This window comes from Nerophis lumbriciformis, linkage group LG01 (genome assembly GCF_033978685.3).
Source record: "Nerophis lumbriciformis linkage group LG01, RoL_Nlum_v2.1, whole genome shotgun sequence".
Classification (NCBI taxonomy): domain Eukaryota; kingdom Metazoa; phylum Chordata; class Actinopteri; order Syngnathiformes; family Syngnathidae; genus Nerophis; species Nerophis lumbriciformis.
In genome coordinates, this window is record NC_084548.2 from 71,829,104 (window position 1) to 71,854,164 (window position 25,061).

At 41.5% G+C, this 25,061-nt stretch overlaps 1 protein-coding gene across 2 annotated transcripts in view; it reads left to right on the forward strand.

The window, feature by feature from the left end:
* ankrd52a (ankyrin repeat domain 52a) overlaps positions 1 to 25,061 on the forward strand; it is a 102,681-nt gene that overhangs the window by 51,494 nt on the left and 26,126 nt on the right. For both annotated transcript variants that reach the window (XM_061925353.1, XM_061925360.1), the window contains 5 exons: positions 100 to 211; positions 15,711 to 15,782; positions 15,859 to 16,060; positions 21,406 to 21,493; positions 21,574 to 21,691. In XM_061925353.1, the coding sequence (XP_061781337.1) occupies positions 100 to 211; positions 15,711 to 15,782; positions 15,859 to 16,060; positions 21,406 to 21,493; positions 21,574 to 21,691 (592 nt within the window). The remainder of the gene's footprint in view (positions 1 to 99; positions 212 to 15,710; positions 15,783 to 15,858; positions 16,061 to 21,405; positions 21,494 to 21,573; positions 21,692 to 25,061) is intronic.

Consider the following 25,061-nt stretch of genomic DNA (forward strand, 5'->3'; position numbering starts at 1 on the left):
CCTCTTAGTCTCTGTCATTTCGTCATCACTAGCCTGCTGAATGACCCTCTTTTTTTTCCTTTTTTTTTTTTGTCTTCCCACCTTTTTTCCGATGAAAAGCTGCCTGGAGCATCTTCTTGACAATGGCGCAGACCCCTCCATGGTCAACGCCAAGGGTTTCAGCGCTGTTCACTATGCAGCTTATTATGGCAACACACAGAACCTGGAGCTGGTGAGTTCTTCACCAGTTTTCTGATTGCATACCTGCCAACTACTCCGGTTTTCCCGTAATTAGTACGGTTTTCATCAACCTATTCCGGGTTACGGTTGCAGTGATAAAAAATACGGTTTTTCATTAATTACGGTAAAAAAAATTTTTTTTTTTTTTTTAAGTTTTATTCACGAAATCGCGTAACAACAATGACAATCGACACTGCTTCCCGTAACTTCCTATCGAGCCATTCCGAATGCCATGCGCGAGGCTATTTATAGCACCGCTGCCAAGCACGAGGCACCTGTTGCCCATTGTTTCCAAACGAGCGAACGATCATGGAATCAGCCGGAGAAAAATCGCAAACGAGTCTTAAACCGAAAAGAAAACTGCAGTCATTCCGTGAAGAATATTCAAAAGCCTATCCGGGAATAATTATCCGTTCCAAAAAGGGTGAAAACTACGCGAATTGCACCTTGTGCAGACAAGATTTTTCGATCGGACACGGAGGAATTAGCGATGTAAAAGACCACGTTGGGACAAAAAAACACAAGTCTAATGCCGTTGCTAAATTTGGATTTTAGCCACAAAAAGGTAATGACACCAATGTTATCTATTGGAATTGTTTAGTACTGTTATACTGTTAAAAGTGTTTATACTATTTATGCTTTCAAGTCCAAGTTGAAGAAATCTTGTTAAATGTTGACAGCATAACTACCAAAATACAGAAGTATGTCCTTAATATTTTTGCAGTGCTATTTCTGTTGAAAAGTTCAAATGATTACATTAGAGATGTGATGTGCCACTTTTCAAGTGTCTGATGGCTTAAATTAATTTTCATTAATTTTTCATATTTTGAATTCTTTTGAAAGGCTTACAAAAAAACTACATTTGAATTGTAATTCCATGCTATTGACAGGACTATTAATTTTAATGAAGTTAGCTTACCATGTTTACAGTATGATAATTGTGATAGAAATGTGAATTTTAGGCACAGAATATTTTTTACAATTGAACAAGGCAGTAGATTATACAAGCTTGGACAGAAAGTTAATAATGACACCAATTTTTTTTTTAATGGAATTGTTTAGTACTGTTTTACCATTTGTTTACTGTAAAAAGTGTTTATACTTTCAATTAACAAATTGAAGTCTTGTGAGAGGTTGACAGGATAACTGGCATTAACTGTCAAAATAATTTCAAACTATTGAGGTTAGCTTACAGAATAAACATGTCAATCAACCCATATGATTTTTGCTGTAATATTTTTGTTTTGAAAAGTCAATGTGACTGATAGAAAAGTGATGGTTTTAGCAACATTTTAACCTGTCTGAATGCTAATAATCATTTTGCGTCGGGGGGGCCAAGCCTGAACCCCCCACCAGGACTTTGTCCTGGACCCTGGCTACTAGGTTTTTCTGATTTCAAAAGTTGGCAGGTATGCACCATCCAAAGAGGAATCTATAAAGTCAAGTAATGTGGAATTACAGCACAATGCCATGCGTCAGACCTGGGCAAAATACGGCCCGCGGGCCACATGCTGCCTATTAAGATTTTCAATCCGGCCCACAACATTTTTTTTCACAACATTTTTTTTGACTTTTTTTGTTTGTCCTGTCGAGCTTCTCAGCAAATCATATAGTTGATGTAGATGCCCGTATCAGCTGGTCAGATTTACTTTACAAAAGAGACGTGTGGGATACTTCTCTTGTTGCCTTATTTTAGACCTGGGCAAATTAAGGCCCCGGGGGCCACATGCGGCCCGTTAAGCTTTTCAATCTGGCCTGCCGGACATTCCCAAATAATTTTTTTTTAGATCTTTCAGATGGAAACTGTAGCTGCCATTATGATGTGCAGTGATGTTTTCAAATGACCGTAAGTCTTGAACTAAACAAAGTATTTCAATGGTTGCAATCTGCGCTTTTGCATGATATACTAGTTACTATGGTCATGTACCGTATTTTCCGCACCATAAGCCGCCCTGGGTTATAAGCCGCGCCTTCAATGAACGGCATATTTCAAAACTTTGTCCACCTATAAGCCGCCCCGTGTTATAAGCCGCATCTAACTGCGCTAAAGGGAATGTCAAAAAAACAGTCAGATAGGTCAGTCAAACTTTAATAATATATTAAAAACCAGCGTGATGTGGGCGCGCATGGAGTCGTATATCAACATGGACGGAGCTGCGTGAAAAAAGCCACCCGGCCTCTTCGCGTAAACTTCCCTTAACCACTCGCTCATCTTTTCTTCATCTATCCATCCCTTCGAGTTAGCTTTTATGATGACGCCGGCTGGAAAGGTCTCTTTTGGCAAGTTCTTCCTTTTGAATATCACCATGGGTGGAAGTTTCTGGCCATTAGCATGGCAAGCTAGAACCACAGTGAAGGATAACTTCTCATTCCCTGTGGTGCGAATATTCACCGTACGTGCTCCCGTTGTATCCACAGTGCGGTTCACAGGAATATCAAAAGTCAGTGGAACCTCGTCCATGTTGATAATGTTCTCTGGCCGGATCTTTTTTTCAGCTATCTTGTTTTTACAATATGCACGGAAAGTAGCCAGCTTTTCTTGAAAGTCTTTAGGCAGTTGCTGTGAAATAGTAGTCCGTGTGCGGATGGAGAGATTGCGTCTTTTCATGAACCGGAAACCTGTCGCTTAGTAGGAGCCATTTTGTGGTCTTTACAGATGTAAACACACAAAGGAAATGAAACGTAATATCCGCGCGCTTCTTCTTCTTCTACGGGGGCGGGTGGTTGCTTACAGTAGAAGAAGAAGCGCTTCCTGTTCTATGGGGGCGGGTGCTTACCTTGGCGGTTGCTTGCGTAGAAGAAGAAGCGCTTCCTCTTCTACGGGGAAAAAAGATGGCGGCTGTTTACCGTAGTTGCGAGACCTAAACTTTATGAAAATGAATCTTAATATTAATCCATATATAAAGCGCACCGGGTTAAAAGCCGCACTGTCAGCTTTTGAGTAAATTTGTGGTTTTTAGGTGCGGCTAATAGTGCGGAAAATACGGTAAGTCACAGCAGCTCAGACGAGGCACCAAGCAGTGTGGGTGGGGAGCGTTTCCACAGAGTGTTTCCAGAACGAGCCTGAAAATGCGGGTGTCAGGGACAGACGCAGGAGGAGATTTTTTACAAACTGTCTGCTTCTCCATAAAAAAGCTACCTCAAACCAACCTGAATTTAAAAATTAATGAGGAGCTCATTGAACAAGTACCTGAAGTCAAATATTTGGGCATAATCAAAGACTATCAGCTGAATTTTAAAAGTCATATTAAAGGGGAACATTATCACAATTTCAGAAGGGTTAAAACCATTAAAAATCAGTTCCCAGTGGCTTATTTTATTTTTCAAAGTTTTTTTCGAAATTTTACCCATCACGCAATATCCCTAAAAAAAGCTTCAAAGTGCCTGATTTTAACCATCGTTATATACACCCGTCCATTTTCCTGTGACGTCACACAGTGATGCCAACACAAACAAACATGGCGGAAAGAACAGCAAGGTATAGCGACATTAGCTCGGATTCAGACTCGGATTTCAGCGGCTTAAGCGATTCAACAGATTACGCATGTATTGAAACGGATGGTTGTAGTGTGGAGGCAGGTAGTGAAAACGAAATTGAAGAAGAAACCGAAGCTATTGAGCCATATCGGTTTGAACCGTATGCAAGCGAAACCGACGAAAACGACACGACAGCCAGCGACACGGGAGAAAGCGAGGACGAATTCGGCGATCGCCTTCTAACCAACGATTGGTATGTGTTTGTTTGGCATTAAAGGAAACTAACAACTATGAACTAGGTTTACAGCATATGAAATACATTTGGCAACAACATGCACTTTGAGAGTGCAGACAGCCCAATTTCAGGCGCGCTAAGAACATATATTTTTCCACGATTTCAGCACTCAGGTTAACCATACCTAAATAGACACAAAATACTGCATTACACAAGACTACCCGAATGTACTCGAATGATTGAAAAAAATTAATGTTTTTAAGCTAAATTATTGGTAAACACAGTTTATGTATAATAATTTACGTAAAACCGCGAGTAATGAATAAAGTTTTCATCAATTAATATATTCTGTAGACATACCCTCATCCGCTCTCTTTTCCTGAAAGCTGATCGGTCCAGTTTTGGAGTTGATGTCAGCATCTGCTTTGTCGCAGGATATCCACACATTTGTCGCAGGATATCCACACATTCTTGCCATCTCTGTCGTAGCATAGCTTTCGTCGGTAAAGTGTGCGGAACAAACGACTGACCATTTCGTCGGCTTTCCCCACAACCTCGTATTTTGAACAAATTTCGTCCAATTTCTTGCCACTTTCGCATCTTTGGGCCACTGGTGCAACTTGAATCCGTCCCTGTTCGTGTTGTTACACCCTCCGACAACACACCGATGAAAGTGAGAAAATGGCGGATTGCTTCCCGAGAGCGAATAATAGAAAAGCGTTTAATTCGCCAAAATTCACCCATGTAGAGTTCGGAAATCGGTTAAAAAAAAGGTCTTTTTTCTGCAACATCAAGGTATATATTGACGCTTACATAGGTCTGGTGATAATGTTCCCCTTTAAGAACATGTGTAAAACCCTGAAGGCAAACCTAGGCAGTTTTAAGATTTTTTTTTTACTTTTATGAATCTTATGGCTTAACTACATGGTCCCAGGCACACCAGTCATCAATCAAGACCATTGAGTGTCTTTATAACCGCACCGAAAGTTCTAGACAAGAAGAGTATACGATATCATCATTGCCAAATTTTAACCAAATACAATATTCTAAGTTTTACCAATTTTATTTTGTTACACACAGTCAGACTGTTTTTTAAATGCTTGGATAACTCTGCTCCCCAATTGCTCTGCAAGGCAATTACAAGACTGCAAAGTGGTACCAGATCTACCACCCGAGCAATGTCAAAAAGCAACTGTTGTGTTCCATTTCGTAGGACATCTTTTGCCCAAACTGCCTTTTCAATAAAAGGACCACAACTATGGAACTCTTTACCGGACACTTTGAAAAGTATACCTGCACTTGTCACTTTCAAAAAACAAACAAAATGATGGCTAGTTGAGCAACAATCGTGTTCCCATGTTTAATTTTTACTCATTTTTACTTATTGGTTTTTATCTAGTCTGCACTTTGTCTGTGTTATTATTATTATTATTGGCTTTTATCTAGTTTGCACTTTGTCTATATTATTACTATTATCATTATTATCGACTCATTCTATTTTTTATTTTCCTATTTTAATGATGTTGCAACTGTGTTGTTGTTGGGGGACAAGTGTTGTAAATTAGCTTTGGCTACAAACACTATGATGCATACATTGGATAACTATTTCAGATGTCTATGTTTTTGTATCTGTCCCTATAAAAAATAAAGAAAGAAAGAAAGACAACAAAATTCTAAAGCTTAGTGATATATCAGATTGTAGGTGGTTTTTTTTTTTACCCATTGCGTTCATATTTTGCGATTTTTGTTGCGTCTCGCTTGATTGTAAAATATGTCGATCGAGAGGGGAGGTGACGTTCATAAGTTGTCAATATTCAGTGTTTTATTGTTCATAGTTAATATTGTAAATCCCACATTGTTTATTTTCATGTACATTATGGGAATTTCATTCAGTAAAAACATTTTAAATTCCATTCCGTTTTTTAAAGGCCTACTGAAATGCGATTTTCCTTTTTAAATGGGGATAGCAGGTCCATTCTATGTGTCATACTTGATCATTTCGCGATATTGCCATATTTTTGCTGAAAGGATTTAGTAGAGAACATCGACGATAAAGTTCGCAACTTTTGGTCGCTGATAAAAAAGCCTTGCCTGTACCGGAAGTAGCAGACGAGTAGCGTGACGTCACAGGTTGTGGAGCTCCTCACATCTGCACATTGTTTACAATCATGGCCACCAGCAGCGAGAGCAATTCGGACTGAGAAAGCGACGATTTCCCCATTAAGTTGAGCGAGGATGAAATATTCATGGATGAGGAAAGTGAGAGTGAAGGACTAGAGGGCAGTGGGAGCGATTCAGATAGGGAAGATGCTGTGAGAGGCGGGTGGGACCTGATATTCAGCTGGGAATGACTAAAACAGTAAATAAACACAAGACATATATATACTCTATTAGCCACAACACAACCAGGCTTATATTTAATATACCACAAATTAATCCCGCATAACAAACACCTCCCCCCTCCCGTCCATATAACCCGCCAATACGACTCAAACACCTGCACAACGCACTCAACCCCACAGCCCAAAGTACCGTTCACCTCCCCAAAGTTCATACAGCACATATATTTCCCCAAAGTTACGTAGGTGACATGCACATAGCGGCACGCACGTACGGGCAAGCGATCAAATGTTTGGAAGCCGCAGCTGCATGCGTACTCACGGTACCGTGTCTGCGTATCCAACTCAAAGTCCGCCTGGTAAGAGTCTCTGTTGTCCCAGTTCTCCACAGGCCAATGGGAAAGCTCGACTGTCATCTTCCGGGAATGTAAACAATGAAACACCGGCTGTGTTTGTGTTGCTGCAGCCGCCCGCAATACACCGCTTCCCACCTACAGCTTTCTTCTTTGCTGTCTCCATTGTTCATTGAACAAATTGCAAAAGATTCACCAACACAGATGTCCAGAATACTGTGGAATTTTGCGATGAAAACAGACGACTTCATAGCTGGCCACCACGCTGTCCCAAAATGTCCTCTACAATCCGTGACGTCACGTGCTGATGTCATCATACCGAGACGTTTTCAGCAGGATATTTCGCGCGAAATTTAAAATTGCACTTTAGTAAGCTATGTTAAGATTTCATCATTGATATATAAACTATCAGACTGCGTGGTCGGTAGTAGTGGCTTTCAGTATCAATCAATCAATCAATCTTTATTTATATAGCCCTAAATCACAAGTGTCTCAAAGGGCTGCACAAGCCACAACGACATCCTCGGTACAAAGCCCACATACGGGCAAGGAAAAACTCACCCCAGTGGGACGTCGATGTGAATGACTATGAGAAACCTTGGAGAGGACCGCATATGTGGGTAACCCCCCCCCTCTAGGGGAGACCGAAAGCAATGGATGTCGAGTGGGTCTGACATAATATTGTGAGAGTCCAGTCCATAGTGGATCCAACATAATAGTAAGAGTCCAGTCCATAGTGGGGCCAGCAGGACACCATCCCGAGCGGAGACGGGTCAGCAGCGTAGAGATGTTCCCAGCCGATGCACAGGCGAGCGGTCCACCCCGGGTCCCGACTCTGGACAGCCAGCACTTCATCCATGGCCACCGGACCTGTGCCCCCCACCCCCTCAAGGAAAAGGGGAGCAGAGGAGAAAAGAAAAGAAACGGCAGATCAACTGGTCCAACAGGGGGGCTATTTAAAGGCTAGAGTATACAAATGAGTTTTAAGATGGGACTTAAATGCTTCTACTGAGGTAGCATCTCTAATTGTTACCGGGAGGGCATTCCATAGTACTGGAGCCCGAATAGAAAACGCTCTATAGCCCGCAGACTTTTTTTGGGCTCTGGGAATCACTAATAAGCCGGAGTTCTTTGAACGCAGATTTCTTGCCGGGACATATGGTACAATACAATCGACAAGATAGGACGGAGCTAGACCGTGTAGTATTTTATACGTAAGTAGTAAAACCTTAAAGTCACTTCTTAAGTGCACAGGAAGCCAGTGCAGGTGAGCCAGTATAGGCGTAATATGATCAAACTTTCTTGTTCTTGTCAAAAGTCTAGCAGCCGCATTTTGTACCAACTGTAATTTTTTAATGCTAGACATAGGGAGACCCGAAAATAATACGTTACAGTAGTCGAGACGAGACGTAACGAACGCATGAATAATGATCTCAGCGTCGCTAGTGGATAAAATAGAACGAATTTTAGCGATATTACGGAGATGAAAGAAGGCCGTTTTAGTAACACTCTTAATGTGTGATTCAAACGAGAGAGTTGGGTCGAAGATAATACCCAGATTCTTTACTGAGTCGCCTTGTGTAATTGTTTGGTTGTCAAATGTTAAGGTGGTATTATTAAATAAATGTCGGTGTTTAGCAGGACCGATAATCAGCATTTCCGTTTTCTTGGCGTTGAGTTGCAAGAAGTTAGCGGACATCCAATGTTTAATTTCATTAAGACACGCCTCCAGCTGACTACAATCCGGCGTGTTGGTCAGCTTTAGGGGCATGTAGAGTTGGGTGTCATCAGCATAACAATGAAAGCTAACACCGTATTTGCGTATGATGTCGCCTAGCGGCAGCATGTAAATACTAAAGAGTGCAGGGCCAAGAACCGAACCCTGAGGAACTCCGCACGTTACCTTAACATAGTCAGAGGTCACATTATTATGGGAGACGCATTGCATCCTGTCAGTAAGATAAGAGTTAAACCACGACAAGGCTAAGTCTGACATACCAATACGTGTTTTGATACGCTCTAATAAAATATTATGATCGACGGTATCGAAAGCAGCGCTAAGATCAAGAAGCAGCAACATAGATGACGCATCAGAATCCATCGTCAGCAGTAGATCATTAGTCATTTTTGCGAGGGCTGTCTCCGTAGAGTGATTTGCCCTGAAACCGGATTGAAAAGGTTCACAGAGATTGTTAGACACTAAGTGTTCATTTAGCTGCTGTGCGACAATTTTTTCGAGGATTTTCGAAATAAAGGGAAGGTGGGACACCGGTCGGTAGTTTACCATGAGGTCAGGATCAAGGTTAGGTCTTTTGAGCAGAGGATGAATAACCGCTTTCTTGAATGCTAGGGGAACAGTGCCAGAGGAAAGTGATAAGTTTATAATATTTAGCACTGATGGACCTAATAATACAAAAAGCTCCTTGATAAGTTTCCCAGGAAGTGGGTCAAGTAAACATGTTGTTTGTTTTATCCCACTTACACGCTGTAATAGTTCCTCTAATGTTATTTCATCAAAAAGAGAGAGACTATTTTGTATTGCAGTATCCGTCGTAGATACAGTTGTATCTGTGTTCATAGAACCCAGTTGTAGCTGGGATGCGTTGTCTTTAATCTCCTTTCTAATGAGTTCAATTTTCTTATTAAAGAAATTCATAAAGTCATCTGCCGAGTGGGTGGAGCTATTGGGAGGAGTCCCTTGTTGGGTTAGCGATGCTACTGTACTAAACAAAAATTTTGGGTCGTTTTTGTTGAGGCGGATGAGATTTGAGTAATATTTAGCTTTAGCTAAGGTAAGCATGCGTTTATACGATATTAAACTATCACTCCATGCTTGATGGAAAACCTCAAGCTTGGTCGCGCGCCATTTGCGTTCCAACTTTCTACATGATAATTTATGAGCTCTGGTTTCCTCTGTAAACCATGGGGTGCGCCTTTTAGGGGCCCTTTTTTGTTTTAGCGGTGCTATGCTATCAATGGTTTTGCGCAGGGCATTGTCAAAGTTGTTAGTGAGGTTATCAATAGAGCCGACATAATTTGGGAATGGTGCCATTACCGAAGGCAGTAGGTCAGCAAGAGTCATCGTTGTGGCGGCATTAATGTTGCGGCTGCTATAGCTGTTATTATTATTATTAGTTTGTTGACAATGAGTCAGAACTTCGAATTTTATAAGGTAATGATCGGACATTACTTTAGTATACGGGAGTACCATAACTTTGGAGGTGGTGACACCCCTGACCAGCACTAGATCTATCGTATTGCCGTTGCGATGCGTAGGTTCATTTATTATTTGTGTAAGACCACAGCTATCAATTATAGTCTGGAGCGCCACGCACTGAGGGTCCGATGGGGTATTCATATGGATATTAAAGTCCCCCATTATGATTATATTGTCTGCGTGCGTCACTAGATCAGCAACGAACTCTGAGAATTCATTAATAAAGTCCGAGTAGGGCCCTGGGGGGCGGTAGATAACAGCCATATCGAGAGGCAGCGGTGCGACAGACCTCATAGTAAGCACCTCAAACGATTTGTATTTATTATTTAGGTTAGGGGTAAGGTTAAAGTTTTCATTGTATATTAATGCGACCCCCCCACCCCTTTTAAGGGGACGGGCAATATGCGCATTCGTATAATTAGGAGGAGATGCCTCATTTAGCCAAAAAATTCGTCTGGTTTGAGCCAGGTTTCGCTAAGACCAATGACGTTAAGATTGTTGTCTCTAATGACCTCATTAACTAATAACGTTTTGGGAGACAATGATCTTATGTTTAAAAAGCCCATATTATAAGTATTGGGCTGTTTTGACGAGTTTTTGTTTAAATTATCCGTAGTAGAAATATTAATAATGTTACGTTTATTATACGTAGTGCACTTTAAATAGTTTCGACCATATCTAGGAATTGATACGACGGGAATTTTCAGATTGTTTGCTTGATGCTGCGATCGACTGAACGCATCATGATTTGCCACCTCAGTAGAATGCATATCTACCCCGGACACATTCACAACAGAAAACACATTATGTGAGTTGTGTGTTATTCTAAGAAAATTGCTATGCGTACAGGAATTATCCAGCCTGGCGCTGGCTAGTTCTAGCTTAACTGACTCCTCACCCGGACTAGCAGGCTCTGTAATTGCCTGTGACCGGGCTTGCTCTAGTGTAGTTAGTCAAATGTGACTTTAAGGCGGTCTGTCTTAACGTTTTTAGCATTCAATCAGACATTATTGTGAGGTTTTGTATTAGTGTTCCTAAAAATAGACATACCGGCCCCCAGACTAATTTTTTTCTCTAAACTTGGCCCCCGAGTCAAAAATAATTGCCCAGGCCTGCCTTATTCGTATTTGACTTTATTAAATGTATTTATATTATCATTTGGTGCAGCCGGGCCGGAGCAGGAGGGGATAGAAAGAGGGGGAAAAAAGGAAGACAGAGGGGGAAATTGTGGGGATAAGACAGAGAGACAAAACAACAGCAGCAAACACAACAACAACAACAATAACAATAGAGCAACATCAGCAAATACGATATGTACAAATATGATGGTAAAAGTGAGGAAGCAGTTAGCGAAATAAATAACTTATTTTTACACTTAAAGCAAGAATTTGGGACAAAAATGAATGAAGCAATCTGCAACAGCAATCACCTTCCTATTACTCTTCCGTTAAGTGTTTTACGTGACGTAAACAATGATGAACTTACTTTTAGGCTTGTGCAATAGTTAAGAATGTTAAACAGCTTCGTGTTTTAGCCAACTACTGTAATTTGAACCCTGCTTCACTTCAGATATCAGATCAGATCAGATAGGTCTTTATTAGAGGTAAATGCTTTAAAATGTAATATCGGAAATTATCGGTATCCGTTTTTATTTTTATTTATTTTTATTTTTTATTAAATCAACATAAAAAACACAAGATACACTTACAATTAGTGCACCAACCCAAAAAAACTCCCTCCCCCATTCACACTCATTCACACAAAAGGGTTGTTTCTTTCTGTTATTAATATTCTGGTTCCTACATTATATATCAATTAGGGATGTCCCGATCCGATATTTGGATCGGATCGGCTGCCGATATTTGCCAAAAATTGCGTATCGGCAAGGCATGGGAAAATGCCGATCCAGATCCAGTTTAAAAAAAAACTCCGGTCCGTGTTTTCCAACGCACCGATTTAAATAATACATTCCACTTTTCTGCTGCTCCGTAATTTCCGCTCCGCATTTTCCAGCACACCTTCAACACATCCACAGGCACGCAGTTGCTTTTAGCTACTGGCATTACACGACAGGCTCTTCTCACTCTGTCCTGTGTCTCCCTCTCACAGACAGCAAGTGCACCTTCTTACACACGTCACATACTGTCACGTCATACGTCACATACTGTCACGTCATACGTCACATACGTATACGTCCTCCCCGAGCAGAGAGGTAGCAGCATGGCTAACGTTAGCTGTGATGCTAGCGCAGCCGTGCGAGCAATGCTCCCTCTAAGGTGCTCGCCTGCGCAATTGCGCACTGTTTAAGCGTCCTCTGCGCATAGCAAATCTATGCCACGCACAAAATCTAATAAAAAAATAAGCTCATAACAATTTTCGACACACGGACACGACAGAGAAAACAGTTTTCGTCATCATTGTTCAAATATTGTAACGTCTGTCGAGACGCTTATCTCCAATCGGTGCCACACGTCCACACCATCAAAATGCTCAGGCAAAAATTTCCAGATCAACACCGTATGAAAAAATTAGTGATTTTTTTAGTTGTGATTTCCTTCGCTGCATGAAAGTTTAAAAGTAGCATATATTAATGCAGTATGAAGAAGAATGTTTTAATGTAGACATGCAAGCCTTGAAAGAAAATTTTGAAAATCAAGACTACATTTCCTGCAAATGGGTGCATTTCTACCCTATATTTTAACTTTAGATTTATTCTCATATCAAACTCTTTTGGCTGTCTTTTTGACACTTACATCCGGCGCCCCCCTCCACACCCTGGATTATAAATAATGTAAATAATTCAATGTGATTATCTTGTGTGATGACTGTATTATGATGATAGTATATATCTGATAGTATATATCTGTATCATGAATCAATTTAAGTGGACCCCGACTTAAACAAGTTGAAAATCTTATTGGGGTGTTACCATTTAGTGGTCAATTGTACGGAATATGTACTTCACTGTGCAACCTACTAATAAAAGTCTCAATCAATCAATCAAAACACATAGAATCATCATACTGCTGTGATTATATGCATCAAGTGTTCATTCAAGGCTAAGGCAAAATATCGAGATATATATTGTGTATCGCAATATGGCCTTAAAATATCGCAATATTAAAAAAAGGCCATATCGCCCAGCCCTAGTTCAATGATGCCATTTCTGTTTGTCATGTATAATTTTGTCTATTTTGTGTTTATCCTTGAATAAACAGGTCAGTTTCTTGTTACCAACCATTGTGTATTATTCAAACTCCCCTAATTCAGCTGGCTAGTTGTTATCAAGAGTACTAAAACCCTTTTCAACATGATTCTGACAACTAAGTAGGCTAAATAACTTTCAACTTTAATACATGCTCGGAGAGGCCAGTATCGGTCAGTATCGGTATCGGATCGGAAATGCAAAAACATTATCGGTATCGGATCGGAAGTGCAAAAACCTGGATCGGGACATCCCTAATATCAATATACTGTATATCAATACAGTCTGCAAGGGATACAGTCCGTAAGCACACATGATTGTGCGTGCTGCTGGTCCACTAATAGTACTAACCTTTAAGAGTTAATTTTACTCATTTTCATTAATTACTAGTTTCTATGTAACTGGTTTTATATTGTTTTACTTTTTTATTCAAGAAAATGTTTTTAATTTATTTATCTTATTTTATTTTATTAATTTTTTTAAAAAGGACCTTATCTTCACCATACCTGGTTGTCCAAATTAGGCATAATAATGTGTTAATTCCACAACTGTATATATCGGTATCGGTAATTAAGAGTTGGATAATATCGGATATCGGCAAAAAAGCCATTATCGGACATCCCTAGTCTTTATTGTCATCGCACAAGTACAACAAAACTTTGTTTTCAGCACAAACCCGTTCAAGATTAGACAAACAAACAGTGTACAGGGTTACAGAACAGGAACGCTGATGGGTCGCCACAAGGCGCCCCGTAAAAGATAAGAAAAAGGTAAAACGCTGGGGAAAAAGATGAGTAAAAAAAATACTATCTAGACTAGGGATGTCCCGATCCAGGTTTTTGCACTTCCGATCCGATACCGATATTGTTTTTGCACATCCGATACCGATACTGACCGATACTGGCCTATCCGAGCATGTATTAAAGTTTAAAGTTATTTAGCCTACTTAGTTGTCAGAATCATGTTGAAAAGGGTTTTAGTACTCTTGATAACAACTAGCCAGCTGAATTAGGGGAGTTTGAATAATACACAATGGTTGGTAACAAGAAACTGACCTGTTTATTCAAGGATAAACACAAAATAGACAAAATTATACATGACAAACAGAAATGGCATCATTGAACTAGGGCTGGGCGATATGGCCTTTTTTTAATATTGCGATATTTTAAGGCCATATTGCGATACACCATATATATCTCGATATTTTGCCTTAGCCTTGAATGAACACTTGATGCATATAATCACAGCAGTATGATGATTCTATGTGTTTTGATTGATTGATTGATTGAGACTTTTATTAGTAGGTTGCACAGTGAAGTACATATTCCGTACAATTGACCACTAAATGGTAACACCCCAATAAGTTTTTCAACTTGTTTAAGTCGGGGTCCACTTAAATTGATTCATGATACAGATATATACTATCAGATATATACTATCATCATAATACAGTCATCACACAAGATAATCACATTGGATTATTTACATTATTTATAATCCAGGGTGTGGAGGGGAGCGCCGGATGTAAGTGTCAAAAAGACAGCCAAAAGAGTTTGATGTGAGAATAAATCTAAAGTTAAAATATAGGGTAGAAATGCACCCATTTGCAGGAAATGTAGTCTTGATTTTCAAAATTTTCTTTCAAGTCTTGCATGTCTACATTAAAACATTCTTCTTCATACTGCATTAATATAAGCTACTTTTAAACTTTCATGCAGAGAAGGAAATCACAACTAAATAGATCACTAATTTTTTCAGACGGTGTTGATCTGGAAATGTTTGCCTCAGCATTTTGATGGTGTGGACGTGTGGCACCGAATGGAGATAAGCGTCTCGACAGACGTTACAATATTTGAACAATGATGACGAAAACGGTTTTCTCTGTCGTGTCCGTGTGTCGAAAATTGTTATGCGCTTATTTTTTTATTTGATTTTGTGCGTGGCATAGATTTGCCGTGCGCAGAGGACGCTTGAGCAGGCGCGCACCTTAGCGGCTGCGCTAGCATCGCAGCTAACGTTAGCCATGCTGCTACCTCTCTGCTCGGGGAGGACGTATACGTATGTGACGTGTGTCGTGACAGTATGTGACGTGTGTAAGAAGGTGCGCTTGCTGTCTGTGAGAGGGAGACACAGGAAAGAGTGAGAAGAGCCTGTCGTGTAATGCTAGCAGCTAAAAGCAACTGCGTGAGATTCCACAGACCTGTGGATGTGTTGAAGGTGTGCTGGAAAATACGGAACGGAAATTACGGAGCAGCAGAAAAGTGGAATGTATTATTTAATTCGGTGCGTTGGAAAACACGGACCGGAGTTTTTTTTTAAACTGGATCTGGATCGGCATTTTCCTATGCCTTGCCGATACGCATTTTTTGGCAAATATCGGCGGCCGATCCGATCCAAATATCGGATCGGGACATCCCTAATCTAGACTGGGCTTCTAAGAGGGCCTAGTCTGGAGTGGGGAAAAAACCTCCATGCAATGCACACATAAACACGTTACATTTGATCACGACAAACTCGCAACAGAGGGGCGGGGAGTTCACTTATTTCTAGACTTATTTTTGGTCAGACATCCCACCAAATCAAAGTTTGTCCCCAGAGCATTTAGTGTCTTATGAGTTTTAATGATCCACGTCAAACTCTCAAACGCATGTTGTTTGTGTTTTAGCTGCTGGAGATGTCCTTCAATGCACTAGGAGACATAGAGAGCAGTATTCCCATCAGTCCCCTGCATCTCGCTGTGAGTTCCACTTCGGCGCCACCTCCACTCTCGCTCCAAGCTTCCTGAGCCTAAACCCCTTGTTCCCCCTTCACAGGCCGAGCGGGGTCACTGGCAGGCGCTGCGCGTGCTGACAGAAACCGCCGCCTACGTGGATATGCAAGATGCCGCCGGGCGCTCTGTGCTGTACGTGGCCGCCCAGAAGGGCCACGCCCGCTGTGTAGAGGTGCTCCTCTCCCAGGGGGCCTCGTGTCTCATCAACGACAACAGCTTCATCTGGACCCCAATTCATGTTGCAGGTAGGAGACAATATGGCTGTCAACAACTCACATAGCCATTTGCATAGTCCAGGGGTCGGCAACCTTTACCAGTCAAAGAGCCATTTTGACCCGTTTCGCAAATTATAGAAAACAATGGGAGCCGCAAACATTTTTTGAAATCTTAAATGTTTTTTTTTTTGCTTTGTGCTATGTATAAACCAGGGGTCTCAGACACGCTGCCCACACCTTTTATATGGAATTTGTAAGGTGGTGCGGCACGCGGGTTTTAATTGAATGGCGCTTGTCAGCATACTTGCCAACCTTGAGACCTCCGATTTCGGGAGGTGGGGCGTGGTCGGGGGTGGGGCGGGGCGTGGTCGGGGTGGAGCGGGGCGTGGTTGGGGGCGTGGTTAAGAGGGGAGGAGTATATTGACAGCTAGAATTCACCAAGTCAAGTATTTCATACATATATATATATATATATAGAGTGCCATCTCCGGGTTGGGGAGGAGATCTTGCCCCAAGTGGAGGAGTTCAAGTACCTCGGAGTCTTGTTCACGAGTGAGGGAAGAGTGGATCGTGAGATCGACAGGCGGATCGGTGCGGCGTCTTCAGTAATGCGGACGCTGTATCGATCCGTTGTGGTGAAGAAGGAGCTGAGCCGGAAGGCAAAGCTCTCAATTTACCAGTCGATCTACGTTCCCATCCTCACCTATGGTCATGAGCTTTGGGTTATGACCGAAAGGACAAGATCACGGGTACAAGCGGCCGAAATGAGTTTCCTCCGCCGGGTGGCGGGGCTCTCCCTTAGAGATAGGGTGAGAAGCTCTGCCATCCGGGGGGAGCTCAAAGTAAAGCCGCTGCTCCTCCACATCGAGAGGAGCCAGATGAGGTGGTTCGGGCATCTGGTTAGGATGCCACCCGAACGCCTCCCTAGGGAGGTGTTTAGGGCACGTCCGACCGGTAGGAGGCCGCGGGGAAGACCCAGGACACGTTGGGAAGACTATGTCTCTCGGCTGGCCTGGGAACGCCTCGGGGTCCCACAGGAAGAGCTGGACGAAGTGGCTGGGGAGAGGGAAGTCTGGGCTTCCCTGCTTAGGCTGCTGCCCCCGCGACCCGACCTCGGATAAGATGGATGGATGGATGGATGGATGGATATATATATATATATATATATATATATATATATATATATATATATCCTGAAAATATGCAAACAAAACTGTGTTTAGATAATTAATACTTCAAACTTGCATAAATAAATATTAAGGAATATAACATAACTTGGCTTCTGAGAGTTTCAAAATGTAATAAATAAAATGCTAAAGTTGTTGATAAACAAGCAATTATTTTAATAATTAAATATGGTCATTTTAAATGAATTATTATGATCATTTAAAATCAATTATTTCAAATATGTTTATTTTAATGTATAATTCTATGGCTGGACGTAATAAGGAGTCACGAAAAAATACAAAAAAAATACAATTAATTTTGATGTTTTTAGCAAAATATAGTAAAAATGTATTTTTTAATTAATAAATATATTTATTTTTAGGTAAGATAAACATAATAATACAATTTATCTCTAGTCTGGATGATTTAGTTCTTGTCACCCTGTTGTCCTCCCGTCATGAAAAAAGGCTGTCCTCACTCAGGTCCGCATGGAGCTGGAGGGGGCGTGGCTTCCAGCTCCGGCTGAAAATCGGGAGATTTTCGGGAGAATATTTGTCCCGGGAGGTTTTCGGGAGAGGCGCTGAATTTCGGGAGTCTCCCGGAAAATTCGGGAGGGTTGACAAGTATGCTTGTCAGCGTCATGCGTGCCATGATGGTACAGCACATAGCACCCACTACAACCAGCGTGCCTGATCAGCCACACATTGTATGGTGTTTCCGCTTGCTCACGTAGGTGACAGCAAGGCATACTTGGTCAACAACCACACAGGTTACACTGACGGTGGCGGTATAAAAAAAACTATAACACTCTTACTAATAATGCGCCACACTGTGAACCCACACCAAACAAGAATGACAAACACATTTCGGGAGAACATCTGCACCGTAACGCAACATAAACACAACAGGACAAATACCCAGAATCCCATGCAGCCCTAACTCTTCCAGGCTACATTATACACCCCCGCTACCAAACCCCGCCCACCTCAACCGACGCACGGGGGGGGGGGGGGGGTTGATGTGTGAGGGAGCAGGGTTGGGGTGGGGGCGGGGTTTGGTGGTAGCAGGGGTGTATAATGTAGCCCGGAAGAGTCAGGACTTCATGGGATTCTGGGTGTTTGTTCTGTTGTGTTTATGTTGTGTTAAGGTGCAGATGTTCTCCCGAAATGTGTCTGTCATTCTTGTTTGGTTTTGGTTCAAAGTGTGGCGCATTATTAGTAAGAGTGTTAAAGTTGTTTTATATGGTCACCGTCAGTGTAACCTGTGTGGCTGTTGACCAAGTATGCATTGCTGTCACGTACGTGTGCAAGCAGAAGATGCATATTGTTTAACAAGTATTGGGCTGGCACGTTGTTAATACAGATTGTAGAGAGCGCCAAATGTTGTACCATCGTGGCACACCATTATTATAGCTGTAAGGTTGAAAATCGGTGAATATTAATCCCGGGAGTTTTCTGCGAGAGGCACTGAAATCCGGAAGTCTCACAGGAAATTGGGGGGTTCAGCAAGTAAGCTGCTGAGCCGCATCAGAGTGATCAAAGAGCCGCATGCGGCTCCGGAGCCGCGGGTTGCCGTCCCCTGGCATAGTCAAATATGTCTCACATTAGCCATCTGAAATGAATGAATGCAGTCTTTGTTGAAGTGGAGTGGTCATTATTTTTTGGTGTCATGTCGTGGCCACAATAATCCATGAAGTTAAGCTCATGACTCGGTAAATTGAATTATGTGGACACATTTGTTTCTGGATACTTTCTGTATGTGTAAGTAATATGCCACTATAATTGAATACTTGTTTATGTTGACATCTATAACGGCACATATTACGTATGTCTAGCTCGTGTGCTTAGGTGTTTTGTATCTTCTCGCTCTTAGTAGCCATACCATGTTTACTTGTTGTTTTTGTCAATGATTTGACTAAAATACCATTTAACACCAACCTTGTGTGCTTATTGGGGGACATTTACATCCGTGTTTGTTAACCATAGGGCCCAAAAAGTATCTGTTTCTCAGCTATAGGCCACGGCAGTACTCAGTTGTAATTCACCTTTTCACCACTTGTGGCAGTAATGACAACCTCAAACCAACAGAATAAGTCTGGAGCTAAAGTCATAGAGAAGTTTAAGTGCAAAAAGTATGACTAAAGTGGTAAAGCTTTATTTACATTTGCATTCAAAGTGTATTTAAGAAACTTATATATTATTAGTTAATAATTTTGTTAGAATGTATTTATTTTAGCCCTGTGTAATTGTATGTAAATGTATTTCTCATCATTTAGTGTATTTGATAGGTATTTATTTTTGTAACCAGCCTTTAAAATAATCTTTGTTGTTGACACAAGGTTTCATATCATTTGACAAGGTAATAAACTGTAAGTAGGTTAGATATAATTATTGAATATGATTACAATCAAAAGTAAGATGAATAATTCAGTGTTATTATTTCAGTGGGCCCCGTTGTAGTAGAAAAGTTGGACCCCGAGGTCAAAAAGATTTAGAACCCCCGATTTAGATGTTTACTAACTGTCCAGGTTTGCACAAGGAAACGCGTATCGGTTGTGGATCCCTAATAAAATAGCCTGTATTAAAACCAATGTTGGCTTAGTTACTGAAAACCAGTGACTAGTTACAGTTACTAGTTACCTTATTTCAAAAGTAACTCAGTTACTAACACCAAAAAGTAATGCGTTACTGTGAAAAGTAACTAGTTAGTTCGTTCTTTTTTTCTTTTCTTTTTTTTTTAAGGCTCCCATTAATGCCCTTTTAGCCTTAATTTTAGTACTGTTATTGCACTGGAGAATAACACAATGTGTTGATCAACTTGACATGCATTTGCACCACTGAACTCTGCTAAGCAATGTGGTCTACATACAACACACAAAGACAAAGATATGTTTCAAAGGGCCAATTTATTTCAGGCCAGAACAAATTGACAAAACTATTTTAAATAGCTGCAACATAACATACATAAGTAACAAACAGCATAATAACAACATAGCTGTAAACCTGGCTTCACATGACATACACAAAGCCTAACCAGGCATTTTTTTCTCTCAAGGAATTGTGAAATAAAATCATGTCTTCAGGAGATCAACACTGTACTGAAGCCCAGAACACTCTACACATGTCCCCAGTTTTAGTTTAGAGATAAGGAAAGATTGGCCTGGCCGACTAGGATCCCTCTTTATGTTTGGGAACTTTATAGTCTATACATTTAGAGTGATGTGATAATCAAACACTCTAGAAGTTTAGAATGAAAGAGAATTGACAGAGTGTGTGTACCTTCAGTGCTGAATGATGAGCAGAGGCAGAGTTTGGAGTGTTTTCTTTAGCTCGCTTTCCATTTTTATGTACTCACTGTCCAGGTGCCATTTGAAGCCCGGTATCATGCTAATTAGCTGCCTGAAAGCGGGTGACTCCACTGTAGAAATAGCCTGCATGTCTTCTAGCACATACCCTGCAATGGCTCTACCAACGTTGTCCTGGCTATCAGTCCCTCCGTTATAATCCAGCCGCAGTTGCTTAGGTGGTGGTGGAGGTGAAGTGTGTCTCTCTTTACTAGCTTTGTCGAAGCATGTTGCTTTTGTAGCTGTTTCAGCAGATTTGAATTGCTGTTTTGGGAAGTAGATAGGATCTTTGCTCCAAGACACAACTCACATTTAACTAAAATGTTCTTTTTAGGTGCTCGACAAAAGAAAAGTAGTGAGAATATCTCCATGTTAAGAAACTCGACTTCGGCTCCGCCATGATGTCTTGCTAGTGAACACATACACCCCCCCCCCCCCCCCCCCCCCCCCAACCCTCCCACCCACTCACTCAGAGCACGCCTCTTCTTCCCCTTGTGACACAGGAAGATTCAGACGGACGACACTGCAGCTCTCCAATAAAACACACTCAGATCTTCTCTGTTTCTAGCCGATACTACATAAAAAATAACAGAAAATAACGCAGCAACGGTAACTGAGTTACTAAATATAAAAAATAACGCATTAGACTACTAGGTACCGCCGAAAATAACGGCGTTACAGTAATGCGTTACTTTGTAACGCGTTAGTCCCAACACTGATTAAAACTGCTGTAATGTAACCAGTTGGAGACTCTATTAATTAAAGGCGTTAATTGTCTGATATATACTTTGTGATGGTCTCTAACCGTGTAATTGTTTTACTGGAGGTGGACTTATTGAACTCAAACATTTGTGTCTGACTTTAGCTGCTCACGGTCACTCCGACTGCCTGCGCAAGATGATCGAATGCGGCGAGGAGGGCGACCTCGCCAACGTCGTGGACAAGTTCGGCCAGTGAGTGCTTCTCTCGGCGTCGACCGCCGCCGTCTTCACTCTTAAAGTTTTCAATGACAACTCTCCTTTTGTCGCCGCAGGACCCCGCTGATGCTCGCCGTTCTCGGGGGCCACACAGACTGTGTCTGCTTCCTGTTGGCGAAGGAGGCCTTGCCCGACGCCAAGGACAAGAGAGGCAGCACGGCGTTGCACAGAGGGGTACGTCAACTTATATTCTTGTCTTCATGAAAGAGAGGAATCTATGTGTTTAACATGCTTGTATTGTCATTAAACACCTTTAACTTGTTAACAAAAACCTCTCTTTCATGAATAAATAAATATGAATGATATACAGTGGGGCAAAAAAGTATTTAGTCAGCCACCGATTGTGCAAGTTCTCCCACTTAAAATGATGACAGAGGTCTGTCATTTTCATCATAGGTACACTTCAACTGTGAGAGACAGAATGTGAAAAAAAATCCAGGAATTCACATTGTAGGAATTTTAAAGAATTTATTTGTAAATTATGGTGGAAAATAAGTATTTGGTCACTTCGAACAAGGAAGATCTCTGGCTCTCACAGACCTGTAACTTCTTCTTTAAGAAGCTCTTCTGTCCTCCACTCGTTACCTGTATTAATGGCACCTATTTGAACTCGTTATCTGTATAAAAGACACCTGTCCACAGCCTCAAACAGTCAGACTCCAAACTCCACTATGGCCAAGACCAAAGAGCTGTCGAAGTACACCAGGAAAAGAATTGTAGACCTGCACCAGACTGTGAAGAGTGAATCTACAATAGGCAAGCAGCTTGGTGTGAAAAAATCAACTGTGGGAGCAATTATCAGAAAATGGAAGACATACAAGACCACTGATAATCTCCCTCGATCTGGGGCTCCACGTAAGATCTCATCCCGTGGGGTCAAAATGATCATGAGAACGGTGAGCAAAAATCCCAGAACCACACGGGGGGACCTGGTGAATGACCTGCAGAGAGCTGGGACCAAAGTAACAAAGGTTACCATCAGTAACACACTACGCTGACCGGGAATCAAATCCTGCAGGGCCAGACGTGTCCCCCTGCTTAAGCCAGCCCGTCTGAAGTTTGCCAGAGAGCACATGGATGATACAGCAGAGGATTGGGAGAATGTCATGTGGTCAGATGAAACCAAAATAGAACTTTTTGGTATAAACTCAACTAGTCGTGTTTGGAGGAAGAAGAATACTGAGTTGCATCCCAAGAACACCATACCTACTGTGAAGCATGGGGGTGGAAACATCATGCTTTGGGGCTGTTTTTCTGCTAAGGGGACAGGCCGACTGATCCGTGTTAAGGAAAGAATGAATGGGGCCATGTATCGTGAGATTTTGAGCCAAAACCTCCTTCCATCAGTGAGAGCTTTGAAGATGAAACGTGGCTGGGTCTTCCAGCATGACAATGATCCCAAACACACCGCCCGGGCAACGAAGGAGTGGCTCCGTAAGAAGCATTTGAAAGTCCTGGAGTGGCCTAGACAGTCTCCAGACCTCAACCCCACAGAAAATCTGTGGAGGGAGTTGAAAGTCCGTGTTGCTCGGCGACAGCACCAAAACATCACTGCTCTCGAGAAGATCTGCATGGAGGAATGGGCCAAAATACCAGCTACTGTGTGTGCAAACCTGGTAAAGACCTATAGTAATCGTTTGACCTCTGTTATTGCCAACAAAGGTTATATTACAAAGTATTGAGTTGAATTTTTGTTATTGACCAAATACTTATTTTCCACCATAATTTACAAATAAATTCTTTAAAAATCCTACAATGTGAATTCCTGCATTTTTTTTTCACATTCTGTCTCTCACAGTTGAAGTGTACCTATGATGAAAATGACAGACCTCTGTCATCATTTTAAGTGGGAGAACTTGCACAATTGGTGGCTGACTAAATACTTTTTTGCCCCACTGTATATGAATGAGGTAGATCCCCTCCACTTGGTCAATTGAAAAGTAGCTCGCCTGCAGAAAAAGTGTGAACACCCCTGGTTTAATTGAACCGCAGCGTGTCTATAAAGTAACGTGTTTATAAGTTCATTGAAACCTAACGCCTTCCTTTTATGATCCCATGAAAGAATTGACACAATAATAATCGATAAAAAAAAACAACTAAGACTTATTTTCTGTCGATTGTTTGTCAATTCATTGTAGTGTTTCTCACTACTGCAATCTATTTGTGGCGGTATTTTGCATAATTGGGCATGGAGCATTTGAAGAAAAACAACACTTTATTCTGTAGCTTCTTTTTGTTGTTGTATTTTACAAACAAGTGCTCTTACATAAGAGCAGTTTTGTTTCAGTCTCCCCAAAATTCCCTTTACTAAATTTGTCGCTAGTCAGTGTTTTTTTAAAGGAATAACGAGAGGGGTCTGAATGGCCGCCAAATACAGCTGCTTGTCTTCTTATGCTCTGGCAGACATGGTACTATAATGACCAGTCTTCCTCTCAGGGAATAAAACACACTGGTCAATCCCAAGTTCTTTTGTATGACATATATGTTGAGTAAGAAGGACCCCAGAGACAGAATAGTACAATACCAAGTTTTACTGAAGCTTCAGGAGACCAGCCCTTACAATGCGACAAGAGCATTAGTAAGCGAGGTCTGAATTAGGGATGTCCCGATCCGATATTTGGATCGGATCGGCTGCCGATATTTGCCAAAAATTGCGTATCGGCAAGGCATGGGAAAATGCCGATCCAGATCCAGTTTAAAAAAAAACTCCGGTCCGTGTTTTCCAACGCACCGATTTAAATAATACATTCCACTTTTTTTCCGCGCCGTAATTTCCGTTCCGCATTTTCCAGCACACCTTCAACACATCCACAAGTCTGTGAATTCTCACGCAGTTGCTTTTAGCTGCTGGCATTACACGACAGGCTCTTCTCACTCTTTCCTGTGTCTCCCTCTCACAGACAGCAAGTGCACCTTCTTACACACGTCACATACTGTCACGTCATACGTCACATACGCATACGTCCTCCCCGAGCAGAGAGGTAGCAGCATGGCTAACGTTAGCTGTGATGCTAGCGCAGCCGTGCGAGCAACGCTCCCTCTAAGGTGCTCGCCTGTGCGCACTGTTTAAGCGTCCTCTGCGCACAGCAAATCTATGCCACGCACAAAATCAAATAAGAAAATAAGCGCATAACAATTTTCGACACACGGACACGACAGAGAAAACAGTTTTCGTCATCATTGTTCAAATATTGTGACGTCTGTCGAGATGCTTATCTCCATTCGGTGCCACACGTCCACACCATCAAAATGCTGAGGCAAAAATTTCCACATCAACACCGTATGAAAAAATTAGTGATTTTTTTTAGTTGTGATTTCCTTCTCTGCATGAAAGTTTAAAAGTAGCATATATTAATGCAGTATGAAGAAGAATGTTTTAATGTAGACATGCAAGCCTTGAAAGAACATTTTGAAAATCAAGACTACATTTCCTGCAAATGGGTGCATTTCTACCCTATATTTTAACTTTAGATTTATTCTCATATCAAACTCTTTTGGCTGTCTTTTTGACACTTACATCCGGCGCCCCCCTCCACACCCTGGA